The following is a 9,844-nucleotide window of genomic DNA, read 5'->3' as shown; positions in this document are numbered from 1 at the left end:
GCAACGGCAACGCAAACCCAAGCGACTATCGCCGTTCACTCAGAGACTTAAACCAGGAGACGAAGCGCGCGGGCGCGAGGCGAGGCGCTCACCCGCGCACCTCCGGGTACCTCATCGTAGCCCCGCCCCGCAGCCTGTAGAGGGCGTGACTAGAGGGCGTGACTAGAGGCCAGTCCGCGACCCGCCCCTCCGGCCGCGCGCCAGCGGGCGGAAGTGACGTATGCCCAGAGCCATTTCCGGCGGACCGAAACTAGGAAGAAACTTGGAGCTGTTCAGGCGACCCAGCCTCCCTATCGCTGCTGCTGTTGTGTTCTGTTGGCCCGGGCCGCACAGAACGGTCGGGAGCCTAGGCCATGGGGCAGCCTGGGCCTTCTGCAGTGTGAGGCACGGGGCCTCCCGCGGCGCTCCGCTGACAGGCTGCGGGCGGGCAGGCGGGAGGCGTAGTGTGGGTCGCGGTCGCGGCCCCCGCCGCCGGCCCTGGCCGCGGCATCATGAACATAGACGTGGAGTTCCACATCCGGCACAACTACCCCTGGAACAAGTTGCCGGCCAACGTGAGACAGGTACGGCCGGAACCTGGGACTGGGACCCTGACGGGTTCGGCCCGCCCAGCGGTCACCTGCTTGCCTTGCTCGTGGGGCCCGAGCGGGCTGCTCCCGGCTGACTCCCTTCCTTTACCCCTTCGTGGTCTTGGGGAGACAGACCCTCAGCTCAGGGCGTGGAGGGGACGGTTGTGGGACCACAGGGCCAGGACGGGGCCGTTGCTAAATGGGATAGCATGGTGTCCACAGGACTCGACTGGTGCCTTTGCCAGCAGCCTCCATTCAGCCGGGCACCTGCGATAGAGATTTTAAACACGGTCCTTGATCTCCAAAATTTCAGGATGGTGGAAAAGGGATGGGAAACAAACGAATACGATACAGGGTGATAGCAGCTCATACACACCTCCGTTGTAGTGTATGTGAGAGCAAAGGGAGGGAGAAATTATCCTGGGAGAGTTGGAAGAATTTGTAAGGCAGGCACTTAAATTGGGCCTTGGAGGACGAATAAGAGTTTTTAAATAAGAGGGAATAAAGATTTTTCCAGTGGGGAGGGAAAGTCATTTTACAAAGTTTGTATGAGTGAAAGAACATGTCTCTTGAGTAGCAAGTGACTGTATCACCAAAGTTTGGATTGATATGTTTGGAGTTGAAGTTTTTTGAGTGCGCGGGGCTGGTAGCAGATGAGCTTGGGAAAGTGGTCAGGGCCAGATTTTGAAGGGGCTCGTGTGCTTTGTTTTGTTGGACTTTATCCTCCAGACAAGATGGGTTTATCAGAGGTGTTTCAACAAGAATGACATGAGGTTTTTGAAAGTTAATGCTCGATTTTTTTAGTCTGTTTTACTCAGTTGTTTAATATTTATTGAGCACCTACTAGGTGCTATGTGTTGCTCTAGGTGCAGGCAATTTGCAACAGTCAACAAGACAAAGAGTGCCTTCATGGAGCTTACATTTTACTAAAGAAAGATAGACGTAAACAAATAAATGAATAAATACATAGCAGATGGTTTTAAGACTTACAAAAGTAGTGATATGGGCTACAGATAAGGCACTGCTGCTCTGGTCGTAGATTGACCTTCACATTATATGTGGTCGAGAGTGAAATTCAGTTTTCCGTTGGCGCTCGGCAGTGGCATTTTTGGGAAGTTTGGAATGGTGGTGGTGATGGTATATAAGGATTATTTATTTATTTATATTTATTATTATTATTATTATTTTGAGACAGAGTCTCCTTCTGTTGCCCAGGCTGGAGTGCAGTGGTGTGATCTCCGCTCACTGCAAACTCTGCATCTCCGGTTCAAGCGATTCTCCTGCCTCAGCCTCCCGAGTAGCTGGTACTACAGGTGCGCGCCACCACGCCCAGCTAATTTTTGTATTTTTAGTGGAGACGGAGTTTCACCATGTTGGCCAGGCTGGTCTCAATATCTTGACCTCGTGATCCGCCTGCCTCGGCCTTCGAAAGTGATGGGATTACAGGCGTGAGCCACAGTGCCAAGCTGGTGTAAGGATTATTATAGTTTAGTTTAGTTTGCTCGCTTCCTCCCTTGGGGGTTTAGTGCCAGGAAGTGAATATTAAGGTTCTGGTCATGCATCATGTATGTGGCCAAGAAAATGCTTTCACTTTAATACAGCAAAAAGCAAGAAATATAAATTTAAAGAACTTGAATTCTTGGGTGTCAGTGGCTGCCCGTGTGGCTTTTATCTTTAACTGAGAGAACAAAGCTCTAAACCTAAAGGAAGAAATATCTTTTGTTAATCTTGAATAAAGGCTTTAAAGGACACTTTTGTACTTTAGGGTTTTGTGGCAAATCCAAAGACACAAGAAGAACAAACAATTCTTCTTTTCTTTGTTTCTGTTTTTTCTGTACTCTTCATCAGAATAAATGTAGCATACTGGAAGAAAGGTGAGTGATGAGATTATATCCAACATGAATATTTGACTTTAATTAGTATTGGCAAAAGAATTTCTAAAACGTAGTCATGACTATTTAAAAATAATCACAAGACAGTTAAAATTAGGTCTAAATGTGAAATTAAGTATGTTTTTGTTTTTAAGGTCACTTGAAACAGTGGCTATTTTAGCTTAGGATAAGGTTGGCCGTTTGTAGATGTTGCAAAACCCGTCTGTACAAGTTTACTTCCAAGGACCTTCTGTAGTCTAATCACTGTTTCCCTAGGCTGAGCTCCATCTGAGATTACTATATCAGCCTTCTCTCTGGTCTCTTGCTCTTAGAATAGGACTTTCTCCTGCATTCTTCATGCTATTCTGGGGTTGAGGTTTCTGAAATGCAGACCCAACCTTATTACTGCCTGTCTCCTTTATATTGCTTATATTAATAGCTTATTTTGGTTCTCACTCAGATACTGCTCCTGGGAGGTTTCCCTGACCTAAATCTGTGGTGGTTGCCCCTAGGCTATCTTACCATTGCATTGTATTCCTCACCCATTAGAGCTTACCCCACTGTGGTGCATTTTCTGGTTACAATGCTGGCTTTGCTTTTGTACCTTGAGCACATATACTCATATACTTGGCTTTTAGTACGTATTTGTGGCTGAGCACCTAAAGCTCAGTCAGTTAAACTTGGGCAATATTCCTTGTGTGGAAAGAATTTGTCTTTTGGCATTATAGATTTTTAGATACTTTGATGTCATTTCCAGTAAGTTTTGATGGGTTTACTTTGGAAATGACTCATTTTCCAGTTCTGTAACCTGGGGACAGGTGATTTAGATTTTTAAAAAATGTATTTTAAGCTAATTCATTTTTATGTGGATGAGAGGACATTTTAAAAAACGTGGTATGGGTCATGATAAACTTTTAAAAAATATATTAAAAATTGTAGATGGGGCCATTATATCAGGATTTTTCTGTAGTTTACCAATGTCATGTATTCTTTATTCAAAATAATTAATAGTCCTTTTATTTTAAGGGAAATCTTGTAATAAGATTCTGTATCATCCAAGAAGGGTCAGTTTTAAAAATTTTTTGATGGAGCTCGGGGGTGTACTTGGGGCTGTATATGCTGGGATTGGAGTCTGTAGGAGCAAAGTTTTCAGAAAATCTTTGTGCTTTTAGCATAATCTGTGATGGGGGCTTTAGAGCTAGTGTCTTATTCTTATATCGCAGTTTCATCTGATGTAGTTCCTTTTATATGCAGCCCAGCTTCATTTGTCAGACCTGGTCAGTATTTCTGCAGGGCTAGAGTTGTCTCGGGGTAAAATACCTTTTTTTTTTCTTCCTTTTAAAAAGTTACCCTCTCTAGTGGCAATAGTGTTTTAAAATTTGAATGGTGGGAGATGTGGGGTAGGAGTAGGAGGGGAGCCCAAGAATCTCAGAATAAAGCAATTTATATTACATACTTGGCTAGTGAAGAATAAAGCCAACTTTTAATGTGGGTTTTAGAAATTTGTGTTCACTCGTGTATTAATTGATACGTTCAGGATCAGTCATTGCTTAATGCTGAAAGTCAAAGCTTACAAACTGGATAGGTAGTGTATTAAGAGACTTATTTTGAAACAGAAGAGCAAAACCTCAAGTTAGATTTTAGCAAAATTGTATGGTTGTGTGGTATGCATGTGTTTTTGTGGTCCCTGAGAAAGAGACTTTCATTTAGTAGTAGAGACAGAGAAAACCTTTAAAAGTATGCTATTTTGAATCCTCTAAATATTGTCAGTACAACGATCCTGGCATTGATGCTACAAAGAGGATGGTAGAGTGGTTTCTGTACAATGAGATCTACTCTTAACCCCTTATAGTGTTAAGACAGATGAAAATAAGATAAGCACATACATTCTGGTTCTACTGTGAGTTCTGGCTTAGCCTGTGATAAACTAAGCTAGATGCAGGAAGAAAGCTCACCCTTGAACAACATGGGGTTAGGGGTGCTGCACCCCTGTGCAGTTGAAAATCCATGTATAACTTTTGACTTTCCCAAAACTTAACTACTAATAGTCTACACTGTTGACTGGAAGCCTCAGCCATAACACAGTTGATGAACACATTTTGTATGTTGTATATATTGTTAATATATACTCTAATGTAATAAAATAAGCTAGAGAAAAGAAAAGGCTGTTATGAAAATCATAGTATTTTCTAGTCATTAAGAGGAGAGGGCTCATCATGGAGGTCTTCATCCTTGTCTTCACATCAAGTAGGCTGAGGAGGAGGAAATACAGGAAGTAACGTTGGTCTTGCTGTTCAGGGTGGCAGAGGAGGAAGAAAATCCCAGTGTAAGTGGACCTATGCAGTTCAAACCCATGTTGTCCAAGGGCCACCCGCACATAATTGTACAGTTAAAATATGACACATGTTCCATTTTTCTTAAAATATTACCTACAAATGGGTCCACTTATGGGTCAGTTTACTTAGATGTGAGTTTCGTCTGTCTTATTGTGAAGATTGCCTTAAGTGAAAGATGTAGGGACCTTTCTTTGGTTTTGGCTTACCTATGAGTAAGAAATATGATGAACTAAATCCTCTGATCTTTCTATCATTGCTTTCCTAAGATGTCCAATTTCATTTTATAGCATGTTGGAAAGACCATACCTAGAAATTAGAAGGGGGATAGCAGTCATATATTAAATTAAGTTTATGGTCTCACAATGAATAGTACATATACACGGTGAATAATACACAGTGAATAATAATGTTAACTGTAATCAGACAAACTTGTTTGCTTTCATGAACACTGCAACAAAACACTAAGTGCATAACTAGAAAGACTTTAGCTTATTAAAAATAGATCAGAATTCTAAAATTGTCTGAATGCTTTCTAATGAGGCCAGAGGACATTGCATTTTTAAGAAACAATCTTATGTACATTTAAATGTAAATTCTCCAGAAATCCTAATCTTTAATAATTGTAACCCTCAGTTACAAACAATTAGCAAAGAGGGATGTATCTGTCCTTAGTTGCCATTCTTAAATTTAAATAAATGTAGGGGCAGGAAACCATCTATCTGACCTCTTAACATAGCAGTCAGGAAGGAAATCTTTATAAGCAGAACTTAGCTCTGTATTAACTAAAGTCAAGTTATACTCACCTACTGGTTTTTATCTGATATTAAATACTTAGGATAATTTTAGTAAACTCTTGAAGGCAGACTGAAAATACGTTAAATTTTTGCTCTGAATACTGTAGCAGTAAAGGTAGTAGAATAATATTTAAGAAAATATTTTTTATTTAATTCTGGAAATTAGAGATGCCAGGATAAAACTGGGGGTCATGGTTTTAAAGTGCTATGGGAAAAATAGTACTATTGGTCAGTTTGGAAGTTGTTTAAAATCTTTCTGAAATTTCTTCTAGAGTCTTGGAAATTCACAGAGAGAATATGAAAAGCAGGTTGTCCTGTACAGTATCCGCAATCAGTTACGATATAGAAATAACTTAGGTAAGTAGAGGCATGTTTATATTGGGGTGGAACTGACCATTGCTTTATCACATTCGTGAATCTTTCTTTTCAATACATATTTTGTAATACTGAAATTATTCCATGTACAGACTTTAAGAAACTCTACACTGATCCATTCCACCTAACAACAATTTGTATTAGCAAGTAGATTTTTCATTCTAATTCTGATAAAAATTATTTTTAGAGTACTGTTTAAAGACTCATTTTATTTATAAAATAATCCTAATTCAAATGTCCTCTTTTTGCCTGAGGCAAGAAAATATGCCGTAAAAGAAAAAGTATACTAGTTCTTAGTAATTTTTGACTTTGAGTTGTCTTCATAAATTTTCCAAATAATGTGAAAAACTCTTTCCATAAAAATTGGGACACATTTTAAAACATAGTTCATTCCATGGTTTTTTTTTCTTCTTTCTAAAAAAAAATTGTTTATCAGATTATTTTGGTTAGTCTATTCTGTTGCCCTGGTAGTCTTTCACTCCTGTTTGTTACTCTTATTTTAAGCATAATATTTCTGATATTGTTTTTTTTCCTGAACATTTTCCATGAAAGTCAGAGGGCTTTTTACATTTAAAAACGGAAAAAACAGCACGTAATTTTAAAAAACAGATTTGACTTCATTGAAAACTAGCATTCAGTTTGGCTCTCTTGTAATAGAATACAATTCAATAAACCTCTGTTTTGTACCTTTTGGGGGAGCATGCTGGTAGTTCCCTGCTTGTTTTCTCGTTTGGCAAGAATTATTCTCTACTAATCTGTCCTATTATACATTTTACTTCTGTACTCTAAAATCTATTTCATGTGATATAATTATTTCTTTGTTCCAACTTAGAATATTTTGTTCTCTTGTAACTTACATACTTTTCTTTTAAACTACTGTTGATTTGTGAAGTATTTATAGTTAATATATAACTGTAAGAAACCTGAAAAAAAAACTGGACAATTTCCCTCTTTTGTGCAGTTAAACATGTCAAGAAAGATGAACGCAGATACTATGAGGAACTGCTGAAGTACAGCCGAGATCATCTCATGCTGTACCCTTACCATCTATCGGATATTATGGTGAAGGGCTTGAGGATAACACCATTTTCATATTATACTGGGATTATGGAGGTGAGTTTATAGTGTGGGTGAACCATTGGGAATGGGATGGGACTACATGTCTCAGACTTTTTCAGGTGTGCACCAACTCTTCAGCTGTCATCTACAGTGGACACTCTTTCTGAACTATAAGTGTAAAAAGGACTCTTTTTGGCAAGTTAACTGTTTGAGCCACACTGTACAAGTACTTATCCTTATTGATGTTTTTACATTGGGAAGGTGTCTGTTTCTATTCTGGTTCTTGAAGGTGCTGTTGACCCTTTGTGCTGTTGTAGCACTGATCAGTCATTTATATTAGCAGAATCTGTGTAAAATTTATTGCTTTTTAAGACATGATTAAGGTTGAAAATGTGGGTGACAGAATTGAACATTAGGCTCTGAGAAAATTAATGTATTTAGGCCGGGCGCAGTGGCTCAAGCCTGTAATCCCAGCACTTTGGGAGGCCAAGGTGGGTGGATCACAAGGTCAGGAGATCAAGACTACCTGGCCAACAGAGTGAAACCTCATCTCTACTAAAAGTACAAAAATTAGCCAGCCGTGGTGGTGTGCACCTGTAATCCCAGCTACTTGGGAGGCTGAGGTGGGAGAATCGCTTGAACCTGGGAGATGGAGCTTGCAGTGAGCCGAGACAGCGCCACTGCACACCATCCTGGGCGACAGAGCGAGACTCTGTCTCAAAAAAAAAAAAAAAAGAAAATTAATATATTTACGTATTCACTAACTGTCTAACAAATGAATGATGACATAGACCCAATATTATATAATACAGGTACCAGAAAAGAGAAATATGTTAGTAGTCTTGGTTGTTAATCTCTCTCTATAATTACTAACTTTTAGTTTTTAGCCTTTTTCCAAAGACAGCCTTTAGGCTTGTCTTGGATAACTTTAATACTAGTTGTATACTGTTTTCAAGTGAGCTTTATGAAAGATTGGCAGTATTTATTTAGTATTCATTTGCTCTTTATTTATGTTTGAGTGCTTCTGTTTGGGGCTCACTAGCCACTTGAAGAGCAGAGAGGAGCCTAGAACTAAAGGAGTTGGGAACCTATGGTAACATGAGGTTAGCCCCGCTTATGATGTGTCCTTTGCTGTTTGCTCCCTTCGCTTATCTACAAAAGCCTCTCCTTTGTGGGCTGCTTCTGCAGTCCCATGCATCCCTTGTTCCTCTTTTGGAGGAAATACTAGAGGAAAGCGAGAGGCCCGATAGCCCAGGTACCTTAGTGAAGACCCAGGGTGGCACAATGAAGGTGGCAGCTAATCAGGAAGTAGAATAGTTACTGCTGTCTCTGTATTTTTCTAGTGTAGTCCACACATTTGGGAGCCAAAATAGGTGGAGTTTTTGTTTCATTTACCAGCCTTCATTTCAGTTACATCCACATGGTTGCTGCATTCTGGTTTCTGTTCTTATATCATTGGGTATAGTTCCTGGGTTCAAAATGGGCCTTGTCCCCACAGGAAGCAGTGGGTTTGTTATTGGAAAAACAGATTGGAGTAGAAAAAGCTGGATACAAAGTTTAAGTCTTCTACGAATTGGGACTTATAGGATCAAAGGCCACTAAGAGGTTACAGTCTTTATTGGTAGTGCATGTTGATGGCGCTGTGGCACATATTGGCTCGCTCTCATGGTGTGGATCTAGGATCAGGTATGAAGTGTGGAGAGGCTGGAACCCTGAGCTCTAATAGAGGTATTACTTACATAGCTTCCACAGGGCAGAGGTTATGGGGCAGCTGTCTGGGATTCGTAGAGAGCCTCGTAAGAAACCCAGACCTGAAAATCTGCCCTTTAATTACCAGGTTGGGAACACGTGTGGGAAGTGCCACAGGGTGGCATGTATGCTCTAGGTAGCCAAACTATGATCTCACTGCTTCCTGTGATAATCATTGTTATTGGCTGTAATAATATTGTAGTTATACACATTTTTATTTAAGGACATCTTAGATTTCAAATTAAAAATTTTTTTCTTTTTAAAAGGATATTATGAACAGTGAGAAAAGTTATGATTCATTGCCCAATTTTACTGCTGCTGACTGTAAGTATTTAATTGTGCTGAAGAAGGTAATGTTTAGGTTGGGTCTTTGTGCATCCCATCATCTGTTAATATTGTAATGTGTGTTTTTATCCTGAAATACGTGAAAAATGAAAACAGTAAGCAACATAATTAGTGGGAATTTTATCAAATGATACCAGACGCATGTGTAAGATTTACTCTAAATGTCTAAGAGAGGAATATTTGAGAGTGGTAGAATCAGAAAAATAGGACTAATCTATATATTTCCAGAGAATGAAGTTCTTTCTGATACTTGGGCTGTGTGTGTATTAAATGTGGGAGGAAAACTTGTACCAGTATTTTTGCAAGTCAGTTTTTAGTAACTTGCTGCTGTTTTATTATGCTTACATTGGCAAAGTGTGTATTTTGAATGTGTCATAGTTCTGTTGTTTAAGAAGCTTTCGCTGAGAATTACATTTTGACTTCCTAAAATTGGCAGGACTTCTGCTTTTTAAAAATGTTTTTATTTGTTAAAAGTGTCAGCTTGATTTCATCTCTCCCAAAGTTTAGCTTTTATGTTTTGTTTGAAGACTTCCTTTTAATTTGATATTGATATTTGATTAGTAATTGAAAGATGAACATAAGCTCAGGTTTTTCCTACAGTCACTTGTGAGTGTGTTGAGATTTCAAGATATATTAAATGTTTTTAAAGAAAAGACTTTTTTTCAGGTCTAAGGCTTCTTGGCATAGGAAGAAACCAGTATATTGATCTTATGAATCAATGTAGATCATCAAAAGTAAGTTAGTAC

General features: G+C 39.4%; 1 protein-coding gene across 1 annotated transcript in view; it reads left to right on the top strand.

Annotated features, from left to right (window-relative positions):
* Positions 1 to 226: 226 nt before the first annotated feature.
* Positions 227 to 9,844, top strand: part of FAM91A1 (family with sequence similarity 91, member A1) — a 49,308-nt gene continuing 39,690 nt past the window's right edge. Inside the window, exons 1-5 of the mRNA XM_011949273.1 lie at positions 227 to 563; positions 5,843 to 5,927; positions 6,907 to 7,058; positions 9,020 to 9,077; positions 9,765 to 9,832. Of these exons, the coding sequence (XP_011804663.1) occupies positions 492 to 563; positions 5,843 to 5,927; positions 6,907 to 7,058; positions 9,020 to 9,077; positions 9,765 to 9,832 (435 nt within the window). The 5' untranslated portion in view covers positions 227 to 491. The remainder of the gene's footprint in view (positions 564 to 5,842; positions 5,928 to 6,906; positions 7,059 to 9,019; positions 9,078 to 9,764; positions 9,833 to 9,844) is intronic.

This window comes from Colobus angolensis, unplaced genomic scaffold, assembly GCF_000951035.1.
Source record: "Colobus angolensis palliatus isolate OR3802 unplaced genomic scaffold, Cang.pa_1.0 Scaffold295, whole genome shotgun sequence".
In the NCBI taxonomy this organism is placed as follows: domain Eukaryota; kingdom Metazoa; phylum Chordata; class Mammalia; order Primates; family Cercopithecidae; genus Colobus; species Colobus angolensis.
This window is presented reverse-complemented; position numbering and strand designations above follow the sequence as displayed.